Below are 11,946 nucleotides of genomic sequence, written 5' to 3' on the forward strand. Positions count from 1 at the left end.
TTGCATTGGAATGGAAAATTTAAAGGATTCATCTGGGCAGGAAAATCGAATGTGGTTAGTAGATTTTACTAAAACTATTTGCTCGCTAACCCTAGTTAGAGCAAGTTGGTGGTAGGAAACTAGTGAAGACGATTAATGTTCTAAAGCTGTTTTTGTCTAGGCTTTATTGAATTATATACATAACTATAAAGTGGAAATTTTACCATTTTCATAGTTGACTATTATAACATGTATGCCTTCTTGAACATGCTTTCACATGTCTGTCACTCTCTACATTTGCAAAACTAATGAATGATCGAGTAAATTTCAAAGATACGGTAGTTAACTCGGGGATCATTCTTGATGGTTATCCGAGCATACGACATCTTGATGGTTATAGATGGGAATTACTTCATCAGATGGGAAAATCACTTATCTACTGCAAATTACTACCTTTGCAACAACTTAATTTGGCACAGTCCATTTAACATTTTAAGGAAGCTGTCTATGTAGCTACTATATATACTCATATTGAATAATTGTTCAACTTGATCTAAAGCTTATCTTAAAATATTATTGATGCTTACAATATAATTAATTCAAACTCAAAGGGATTAGCTCAGTTGGTAAAAGGAGCTCTCTTTTTTTTCGTCAACTCAAGTGTGGGGAGCACTTTGGAAGTAAAATTTTGAATTAGGCTAATGTGGGAGAGTGTGTTTTTAAAATCATTAGAGAAAGAGATTTGACCCAAACAAAAATTAGGGATACCCCTAACTGTATTACTAAAAAAAAATGTAATTCATTCAAAAGATTAAATGCTTTCAGCATGCAAATTAATGTCAACGATATAATGTATGTTTTTAGGTTTAAAATTGTTATGATCTTAATTAATTACCAGGTTCGATAAATTTCTAGCTTTATCTGTAAACAATAATTCCTAATTCTAATCAAGGATGACTTAATTAATTAGTTTTTAGAACCTTAGGGATAGCCACATACAAAATATGGGGTTAATTGACCCCACTCAATTCTCCAAAAACTAATTTAGCATGAGTATCTTAATAAATTTTTGTGTAATTTATTAATGTTGATCTCACTAAAATTAATAAAAATCTGAAAGGAGAGTGAAAAAATTTCTCAAAAATCATATATTTATTTTTGTATTTATATTTATATTATATATGATTATAATTTTTTATTTGATACAATTTGACTACTAATAAGAATAATTGATTAAAATGTGAAATGTGGCATATTTTCAAATATATTATCATAGATTAGTTTTTAACTTTTACTTATTTAAAAATATTATCTATTTGCTAATGAAATTTTATCTCATTAGTAAGAGGAAGCCTTCAAACCTTTAATTCTTCAGGTTTAAGTTCCCTCAGATGTTGGTTTTATCCAAAATTACTTAATGATTGGTTATTGATTATTAATTTAATTTGCTTATTGTTTTTTTTTCATAATGTATATTAGTTTTTTAATTAAATAACGAGATAATATATTTTATAAATTTCTAAACTTACAATTTTCAGATTTAACATATAACTTTTTTCAATATATAATGTATATATATATATATATATATATATATAATATTATGTTATATAATCAAAGTTGAAATATGACACAATTGAAAAACTTTTTCTGCTAAGCCTTGAGAACCTATATTGTACAATATAGTATTAGAGCCACATATGACAAAGAAGAAATTCATCCAACATTTCTATATATAAATTTCACATGCATATAAAGAGCCCTAGGATAACTACATATATGCCCTAGACATTTACAATATGGTACCATAAAATTTGACAGAGAAAACATCAATGTCAGCACTTACTTCAATTACTTTATTATTGATGGCACCAAAAAATTATGATCTTAAGGATAAGATGTAACAATGGATATATTAGATTAAACATAAATCATTTTGGTATCATCCTGCTTTTATAGGGATTGTAAAATCCAAGAACCGGCCATTTAAGTTTTAACTATGTAATGCAACAAATCGAGCAATTTAAATCATCAAAAATACAAAAATTTGTGACATTATTCTCAATTAAAAGAAAAAAAAAATAGAAATGCAACATGATACCTTTTTTTTTTTTTTAAATTATTTTCGCAAGAGTTTATAATAAAATGTCTAGTCTCAACAGGAAATCTACACGAAAATTAGAGAAGACAAAACAAAAAGACAGATACTATGTTATATGTTGCTTGATCAGATTCAGAGGATGCAATTTCAGGTTTTGAACTTTGAATTGGCTATAACTAAATTATATTTAGAAAGGAAAGGAAGAAATTTGAGTAAGAAGAAATGTAAAATATATATTACATGTTAAACATATTCCTTTACAATCACAAACAAAATTTAAATAAATGAAATCTGTATATAAAACTTCTGCTCACTTCTACCTAAACACACTGTAAAAATATACTTACCTCAAGGGGCATTGATTATAAACTTATAGTTACCTGATCAATTCATTCGGGACGATTCTTCGATTTTGGTCTCAATTAATTCCCAAACAAGAAACCCCTTTTCTCTTCAATCCAATCTCAACGGACGTCCACAATCATTTCTAAATTCTTAATATCTGAAGGAAGAACCTGATAAACAATGTTTTGCGCTGAAAATAGAACTTCATAAAATCAAATTGCCCTATGAAACAGTACCTGTCGAAACAATTTCTTCACTGTACAATAAAATTCATTAATTCTAGAATATATGGTTATGGATAGAACATTACTGTACTATGGATCGTGTCCGAGTCGAAGCTCCAAATCCACTTCATCTTCCTTCGTGATTTCCCTTCTCACTTCACTATCATCTACATTTGTAGGGCCAATTTGAAGGCTCAGATTTGCACCCAAAAGCTCTTCGTTCGTGGTCAAAGATTGCGACCGGGCAGGGGGGAGAAAATCACAATCATAATAACCATGCGGAAGTCTAGGGTTAGACACTGGTGGCTGAAAACACATGAGATAATTCCTTTGATCAGCAACCTCCAAAACCGGGTAGTACTTTGATGGTTCAGTTGGGTTTGGTGAAACATATCCAAGGTTCATGCAGTCCTCAGTCATTGGCTCAATCGGAACTGAAGAACTGGTTGGTTGCTTGGCCTTGGCTCGATCTTTTCGGTGTATGTTCATGTGTCCCCCTAAGGCCTGAGCGTTGGTGAAGCCTCGCTTGCAAAAGATGCACTCATAAGAGCGCTTGATGGTTGCAGCGGTGTCGCCTTTGACTTGATCAACCCGATCATTTCGCTCACTCGAAGCATCAGAGCTTCCTTGTTTCCCTGATTCCATCCCCAACTCGAAATTTATCAAAAACTTTTCTGGCTAATTACTCTAACAAAGAAAGACTTCTTAATTAATTATTAGCTAAACAATACTCAGAAAGAAAGAAAAAAAAAAGAGAGAGAGAATGGTGTTGGTTAAGGAAAGAAGGGAACATAGAGACAATTAGAAGACATTGGCTTTGTCACTGCATTTTCTTTGTATTTGCATTAGAAAAGACTAGGTTTTGGCGTTTGCATTAGGACATTTCCTTTCAGTCGGCTTTATGATGTATCAATCATCTTTAGTAATCCATTTTAGAATATAATTTAATCTCTCTTTCACAGACTTTGATTTGGTTGTGAACTTGTGATTAGTGCTCATGTTCCTTTCAGCCAGGTTCTCAACGCGGTACCTCTTCTCTTGGGACTCTTAGTATTGACTAACATACTGATTTTTATGATTAAGCTACAAGTAGAAAGTGAAAAATGACCCAAAAACGTTTTCAAGAAATACCATAAAGGGTATTTTGTTTTCTAATTTTTGGAGAAAATTTTATCATTGCTATCTTGGAGAATATTGTGAAACCTAATTGTGCTTTTGAACTTCATATCATGTAAACTTATTTTTGCATACAATATTTGTTGTTCACGAGAAAGAAAGATATATATACACTAATTTCAATAACTTGATCCTCATATTTTAAATGTGAATGCGGATCTTTCACAAGAGGGAGGGGAGATAATACTGAAATTGCGTGATGCATGGCATGAAAAACAAAAGTTATTATCAAACCGCGTTGTTTAAGCATCTTTGACATTGTTTTCAAATGGGTTTTGAAAGGCAAGCAAAAAAATCAGATTTTTTCTAAAAATTCCTTCTCCAACAACTCCCTATAGTAAGCAAAATGGACTTCCAATTTCAGTATCACCTCGTTTGTTTACCTTATTTAGATTTCGTTGATGAATTGGGGAAAGGGAGATCACGTGACATATTTCCAGATTTCAATTTTTATGAAAAATTTTGGAGCAAATTAATAAATTGGCAGCATTCATGTGACCTGATGGCATGCTTCATCATCGAATAAGGGGAAAAAATTAAAGTTTTCTTTGATCAGGCTCATGTCCTATTAGCCTAATGCCTTCATCTCATTCATTTAATTCAAGCTAGCTCCAACTAAACAACTGACACCAGTCTGTAATCTAATCAAAGATTAGAAGGAAAGAAGGGAGAAGTTCAAAAAAGAATAAATTGATGTAACCCATTAATTATTTTTATTTGGAAATCTTCTAACATTCCTTATGTCTTTTAGTGTATCCTGATTTCGTTTTAGAAGGGTAATTTAGGACTAAGACGGCCAGATACTTAATCTTTGACCCTGTCCCTTGAAACAGCTGCTTTTTTCATTTTTAAATTTATGATCAAATGTGTTAACCAGTCTTAGTACAAATGGAAGATGGGCGTCAATGACCACAAAGTAAGTGCTGTAGTGCCAGTTCATTCATTGTCCATTTCATCTTAATTCAAAAGAATTAATTAAGAGGCTTTGACTGATACATGGACATGTGAAAAGCAAAACTTAAAGCAAAGAGCGAATTGCTAACTTTAATGTTTCTTGGCTGGAAGTTCCTTTATAATTTCCCCCCAGAAACTCCATCATTGAAATGGAGTTTCTCCCAGTTGCATTAGCCTTACATGCAGAAAATGTCCCCGATTAATCAGTTCGGTGTAACGAAAAGGAACATCATTTACAGATCAAAACCCACAATTAAGGTCGAAAGACCAAATGAAGCAAGAACGATGGTTAATTTATGCTTGGGAATTGAATATCCTTAAAGTGTGAGTTTTGATCCTTGATTCTGATTTTGACTAAACAAAAGTTTGATACAGAATCATCCTAAAGTTAAATCTTACATTGAATATTTTTAGTCCTGATTGTTTAACAAAAATGACGGTATTACGCGTTGAAATTCTTTGAACAAAAGCACCAAAAACACAAAAGATTTATTCATGGCAGCCTCTTATTAAAAAAATTTCTGCCTCCCTCGTCACAATAGCAGCAGATGAACTTGAGAATTCAAGTCATGAGAATCAAGGATCCAAAACACAGGAATGCAATGGAAATGGCAAGAGATAATAGGGTCACTGAAGGTGGAATCCGTCCTTTGCCCTTCCTCAACATCATCCCTTCAATTATAGGGTAATGTACCATTAAGATGTAAAATGAGAGGAAAATTTGTCCAAACATCTCATTCCAACTTCCCTTGATGATTATTCTGGCAACCCCTCCGGCGAAAGAAATCATGTTCAAGGTGACTAATGTAACCAATGGAGCAAGAACGATGGTTGATGCTTGGAAATTGAATATCCCCTTTTGGTAGAAAGTGACTTGCTCATCATCTGCAACTTTATTTGTGGGCACGAAGTTAGCTTCTCTCAAACCAAAACAGTTCAACACAGCGTTCAAACTTCCAATGGTATAAGATATAATTGACTTCATCATCCAAATCCTCTGTTCATTCAACCATGTCCAGATTGGATTACCCGTTGATAGAACTTCCTCCAAATGTTTAAAATGTGACATGATAAAAATGTATGAGAAGATCATAAACCAAGAATTTGAAACCTGTGTAATTAAGAAAGAGAGAAAATTCAGATTCTTAAAATCCATTTTTGGTATAAAGGAGACTGTAGTGGGGAGATAAAGAAAGGGGTTGCAATTGTTAAAATTTAAACTCTAGACCTACTAGTTGCCACATCTTAAAAGTGATTACATGAATCAATTTAACTAAATTTTGAGTTCATATCCTCAAAATCCATTTGCCAAAAAGAAAGAATTTCTTTTAATGAACTTACCTTGGGGTACAGTGGAATGGCATTTAAGAGGCAAAGTTGAGGAATAGTAGCTAAACACCACATGGGCAAGGAATAGAGCGGCTGAAGTGAAAGGTAAGCATAACACGTTGTTTGCAGCAGAGACATTCTTGATATTAATCCATAAATTAGAGGAGAAAACCTTGAGAGGGTAACTTGAAACACCCCACAGTTCCACCTTGCACCTTGCAATAATGTGTCATTCAACTTTGTTGTAGCTGTGCCCAAGAATGCTGGCCTTGGGGGATTACAAAAGACAGATTTCCACCCTTTGCAGTGCAAATTTAACCCAGTAAAATAATCTTCTACCACAGAATTATACAAGAATCCAACCTGCTTTTTTAAGGAAAGAAAAGATGAGAATTTGTGGCACATTAAAGTAGCATTTGAATTATGAATGCCAATGCTTGCCTGCTTTCCCCACTGAGTTTCTGTCTCGTATGTGCAGGAGGCCAAAAACCTGGTTTCTTCTAGCAATCTGCTGATTGGCAAGTCATTGTTGTTCGCAGAATTGTGATGGTTGCTTCGGTGAAGTGATTTGACTAATTCATTTGATGGACCAAGATATTGTTTTAACTGAATGGGGTCGATATCTGGATTCAAAATGAAAAAAAAAAAAATAATGCCATAGTCTTAGTAATTTTTTCCTCTTAAATTTGGATATACATTGGTCACTGAATCCAAGTAGAACTATTTCATTGTTCAAGTTCAACATGATGAGATCCCTCATTACTTTTGCTTAACAGGATTTTTTTCACCTACCTTCTCGTACTACATCTCCATATAATGCCTGTCGCTTCATGTAAAAACAAGTTCCAGATAGCATTGGTCCCTGCAATCCATCCATACCAGGCCACTTTACCTAAGATTGAGATCCAAGAATTGTGATTAAAACCGTATCCGGCATCAATTATAACATGATTATTGAGAAACACGAAACGAAAATGATATAAAATGAGATACGAAGTAATAGTTTAAAATTTTAATAAAAATTATATATGAATTTAACAAAAGCTAAAATATGTATTTTGTATTTTTTATATGAATAAATAATTTTCAGTTAAAACAAGATACAAATATATGAATTACTAGTGTTTGTATAATATGAATATACGAATTAGCAATTCTACAATTCTAAAAAACACAATTGGTTCAATTGAGGCCAAGGGATCATTCATCCTCTACGTACCGAGAATATAGATCTTAACTGGCCATCGTAGATATCCATCTTACTGAGATTGTGGAACATCTGAGGGAATTGAACAAAAGCTAGGTTGGAAGAGATTTTAGGATCCAAGTGGAAACACATTGCTTGTAGTGCGGATGTTGGGTCATTGCAGCGCATATCACAGTCTAATACCAAAATATAAGGGGAGTTGCTTATCATGCTGGAGACCCTAAGCTGCAATGAAAGTAAAAACAAAAATCAACTTTGAACCTGACAATCAGTTGTGTTGTGCTTGACAAATATGTTAGGAAAAAGGCATAAAGGAATTACAAGAACATTGAGTGCTCCAGCTTTGAAATGGTGAGGAGAAGAAGTGCTTTTCTCACGAGAAACGTAGACAAGAAGTGGCATCTTGGCTTGATTAGTGTCGGTTGCATTTTGGGATGCATCTTGCATTACCTGCAAAATAATTTCCAATGCATCGTCAGGCATGGCACCTGACCTGAAAATTCAGGTATTGATAAGTGTAAAATACGAAAATTATCGTATCCTACATATTAAATATAAAACATATTTTTTATTATTTTCCAATCCATATACAAAATTTTGTTAGAATTTTAACTTTTGTGTTATTATATTTTATATTATATTCAAAATTATCAAATTAAAAATCACACCCACAGTTCTCTGTTGGGTCGTAATTTGTGAATCGAATTCTATCTGGACCTTTGGTCCTTATCACTTTGGGTCCTTTTGATCAGCTGGAGGATTGGTCATGGTACTGTTAGCAAAGCCAGAAAAAATGTGCCGATGGGCCCCATGTCTTTACATGTTAAACCCGAACATATAATAGCATGGGATATCATATATGAATAAATATATGAATAGGAAAGTAATAAATTGATCTAAAACTACTCAAATTGAATGATTAATTTTGAATCCTACTTTCCTCTAATTTCAAAGGAGTGTGTAAACAACATTTTATATTTTATTATTATTTTATTCTTTTTTTTTCCTTTTTCTTCTTTTTTATCCGGTTTAGTTTGATAAAATTTGAGTGCATTAAATGCACTCTCCCTAAAGTCTAAAATCACCACTGGTAGTCGCCTGCCTAATTTGACAGTGTGAATCTCGACCACCAAAAGTCTACCATGTCGGTTGAAAATTTGAGATTTGAATCTTAAAAAATCTAAATTTTGAATTTCAAAAAACTCTATAAATAGAGTTCATTTCTTGCACGATTAAGAGAGAGGAGGAGCCATGATTAAAAAGCCCAGAAAACTCTGCAAAAATTTTTTTTTTTGTCAAAATAAAAAAGAAAAAGCTTTCATCAAAAAAAAAAAAAAAAGAAAGAACTAAAAAACCATAGTCCCAAGTAGGGAAATCTAGCACCAACATAAAAAAAAAAAAAAAAAAAACACACAAACACAAAAAAATTTTTGACAGAAACTTTTAGGCCAAATCTGTATCGTTTGGAGCTTTTTTTTATGAAATAGAGGCTAGATCTGTGTTTAGGGGGTTGAGGGAAATATTTTAGGTGATTTAGCTTTTTTCGGTCACTTGCGACGGCGGCCGACGACCAATGGTGCTAGATTATTTTTAATAATTTTTATTAAAAATTATTTCAATAAAAAAGTTTTAATTTATTTTTTTTCAAATAAAAAATGAAACAATAAATAATAATAATTAAAAAAATAATTTTCAATAAATGAAAAAATCAAAAAAATTATTTTTCAAACACCGAAAATGAGACTGTTTTTTATCAAAATCAAAAGATAACGTATAGTTAAGTGATACCGTTTTCAAACAAACGTTGTGAAAGTGCTAATTCTTCTTCACGTGTAATCGACTCTTGAACCTAGACTATTTCATAAATTATAAAATTATTTTTTTAATAAATTTTAATTAATTATAAAATTTTATTAAAAAAATATATTTTAATAAATGATCAACCATATCTAACTAAAAAAAATAATCACAACTTTTTTTTTTATTTTTTATTTAAATACATTGGACGACAAAACCATTACCTCAAGTGAATTATCAAATTCTCTTTTTTTTTTTTTTCCTATCAAAGCTACTCCTTGTCTCTTCCACTGTCCCTTTCCCCCCCAAAAGTACCAATCACTAGAAGACTGACAAAAAATATTAAGAACAGTATGGCCAACAATTAATTAGCAATTTATATATACTTTACAGAGATAAATATTTGAAAGTACCTCGATATGTTCTGCATGATTTTTACTATTCAAAATGCTGGTTTCAACGAGCATCCTTCCACTTTGTTCTGCAATCTTCACGTGCTCTTCGAAGAGTTTGTACTTTTGCTGCACCATTGTTATTTGTAAACTCAAATATCAATTATTATTAAATGAAAAAAATAGAAAAAATTAATTTTGGTTGTTCTTAGTAAGGGAGAATTTTTTTAAAAATAGAAAAAATTGTCAATTTTCACATTTGCTAAAAAAAAAATCATTTCAAATTAAAAAAATTGTAAGAAATATGAGTAATATTGCATATTTATACAATTATCCATCATGTTTAAATTTTATCTTTTTCACCTTAATGAACAAAGGGTGAAATAATTTTTTTTTTCAAATTTTTATCTTTCTTGTTTAACACTCCAATGAAATTTTTATATATTTTTCTATATTTTCATTTTCATTTTATCTTCCTTTTTTTTTTTTTTATCTTTTCAATTTTTTATTCACCCTATCAAGCAAATTCTAATTGTGAAAAATACTTTGACTAAGAATTATCTATATCCTATATATAAAAACTATCCCTAAAGGATAGTATTGTGACATGTGGCAAATCCCATGTGTTATTTTTAATTGTTTTTAATTTTTTAAAAAATATTTTTAATGGTTAATATGTTAACATTTGATGAACCCTTTATTTATCATGTGAAAATTTTTTAAATAAAAAAAATTTTCAAAAAATTATTTACTTAATTATAATTATAATAAAAAAATATAATAGGAGTTGAGTCGATGATGTATTGTTGACAATTACAATGCCCTCAAAAGCTTTTGTAAAGAAAAAAACATGCACCTAAATAATAATAAAAAATCCAAAAAAATATATTTAATTTATCAAAAAAAAAAAAAAACATCCTTCAAAATTTTAAAACTAACAAACATATTAAATTTTAGTCACTTATTAAGACAAAAAAAATTGCAACTAAAAATAATCAATTGAAAAAATAATTTACATGAAAATCAACTAAAAGATCTCACAAAAAATAATAAAAATTCTTTAAAAAATTATCATATCTAAAATTTAAATATTTTTTAAAAACTAAAAATATTAGATTTGAGATTTTTTAATAAATTACAAAAAAATTAACAACAGCCATTTAATACTAGCAATCATATAAAAAACTTTAGATATAAGATTTTCAAACTCTTTTTTTAATTTAAAAAATTTAAAAATTAAAAAAGAAAAAGTTTTTTAAACTATATTTTATAAAAATTAAAAAATCCCCATGAAGCAGGGGTACCATTCTAGTATCTATCAAAAAGCACCTACATCAAACGTCACACGTTAAAAAGTGTCACACAAGGAAGAATATGGAACCAAAGATGAAAACCAACGTCTTCTACACAAAATTAGTGTGGTTCATAAAATATGACAAATCATATATAGAGATGAAATGCACAAAATTCTTGACTGAAATTGAACTAATCTGTCTGTTTCCAAAATGAAAAGAGGAACTAAAACTGTATAGCAAAAATAAGGGGAGTCCAGAAAATATGTTCAAACCTTGATCTTCTCTTTTTCTTCCTCGTATACTTTTCCCCCTAGATCATCATCGTACCTTGAAAAGTAGACCTTGGGGCAGCTGGTTTTTATCCCAAATCTCCTACAAAATGGAAGCCAAGACCTACAAAAATCCCAAGCCTCTCTCATAGCATGTAATGTTAAGGCAGAACCTCCATCATCCGAAACATAAACCGAGAGCTTCCCTATTGGATAATCCAGTGCCATTGCGGATACAACAGTGTTCATTACCTCCAAAGGCGGCTCCTTTTCGGGGTCTGCAGTGCATATAAACACATCGATTCCCGGTAGTTCATCTTTCTTTTCTTGCAACAATCTTTCAGGGAATGTTTGACGAGAAACGGGCCTCCATAGATAAGCTTGGCTGAGGAGCCAAAGGAAAGAAAGAATAAGCTCAGAGGCAAAGACTAGAAGGTGAGGGAGAGAAGGTCGTCTCGAATGCAAAAAAGAAGAAAGTCTGTAGAAAATCAGGGAAGTTATAGCTATGGAATGGAGGAGAGCGTAAGAGCGGTTGATTATGGCAGATTTTTTCTTGGGGTTGCAAAGATTGAAGGGAAGAGTCTCCATCTGGGGTGGTAATTTCATTTGCTTGATCATGTCCTGGCAAAATTAAATTTCTCTCATCACCTTCATTATATAAATGGGTTAATATTTTAATGTTATCTTAATTATAGTAAAGGTTTAAATGACATTTAAAATTTAAAATTTTTTTATGTGATTTAAATTATAAATCTATTAATTAATATAATATTTAAAAGTTTGTTTATCGGGTTATTTTTTTAAATTAATTATATTTAGAGTGAATATTATATTGCTGAATTAATTTATAATTGAAATATAAAATTAAAAATTTTTAA

The 11,946-nt window shown here is 31.0% G+C and overlaps 2 protein-coding genes across 3 annotated transcripts; both read right to left on the reverse strand.

The window, feature by feature from the left end:
- Positions 1-2,739: 2,739 nt before the first annotated feature.
- On the reverse strand, positions 2,740-3,411 carry LOC111279101 (uncharacterized). Its single transcript, XM_022865999.2, has one exon. It carries the CDS (start codon positions 3,292-3,294, stop codon positions 2,740-2,742), a length of 555 nt encoding a protein of 184 aa, XP_022721734.1. The 5' UTR covers positions 3,295-3,411.
- Positions 3,412-5,245: 1,834 nt separating this feature from the next.
- LOC111280213 (quillaic acid 3-O-glycosyltransferase CSL1-like) lies at positions 5,246-11,729 on the reverse strand. Of its 2 annotated transcripts, XM_022867412.2 has the most exons (8): positions 11,072-11,728; positions 9,526-9,633; positions 7,637-7,765; positions 7,328-7,540; positions 6,901-7,000; positions 6,550-6,731; positions 6,121-6,471; positions 5,246-5,890 (listed from the first exon to the last, which is right to left on the reverse strand). In XM_022867412.2, the coding sequence occupies exons 1-8, from the start codon at positions 11,684-11,686 to the stop codon at positions 5,342-5,344; spliced, it is 2,247 nt and encodes a 748-aa protein (XP_022723147.1). In that variant the 5' UTR covers positions 11,687-11,728; the 3' UTR covers positions 5,246-5,341. The 2 variants fall into 2 exon arrangements, with proteins under 2 accessions (XP_022723147.1, XP_022723148.1); XM_022867413.2 differs by lacking the exons at positions 7,328-7,540; positions 7,637-7,765 and having other exon boundaries at positions 11,072-11,729.
- Between the last annotated feature and the right edge of the window lie 217 nt (positions 11,730-11,946).

Source organism: Durio zibethinus, chromosome 27 (genome assembly GCF_047325235.1).
Source record: "Durio zibethinus cultivar Kanyao isolate XHJ-2024 chromosome 27, ASM4732523v1, whole genome shotgun sequence".
Lineage (NCBI taxonomy): Eukaryota > Viridiplantae > Streptophyta > Magnoliopsida > Malvales > Malvaceae > Durio > Durio zibethinus.

Coding starts and splice junctions, on each gene's coding strand:
- LOC111280213 (XM_022867412.2), bottom strand. CDS start 11,686: ATGATCAAGCAAATGAAATTACCACCCCAGATGGAGACTCTTCCCTTC. Junction 6,472..6,549: donor AAACTCAGTGGGGAAAGCAG/GCAAGCATTGGC, acceptor TTAAAAAAGCAG/GTTGGATTCTTGTATAATTC. Junction 5,891..6,120: donor CCATTCCACTGTACCCCAAG/GTAAGTTCATTA, acceptor TTAATTACACAG/GTTTCAAATTCTTGGTTTAT.
- LOC111279101 (XM_022865999.2), bottom strand. CDS start 3,294: ATGGAATCAGGGAAACAAGGAAGCTCTGATGCTTCGAGTGAGCGAAAT.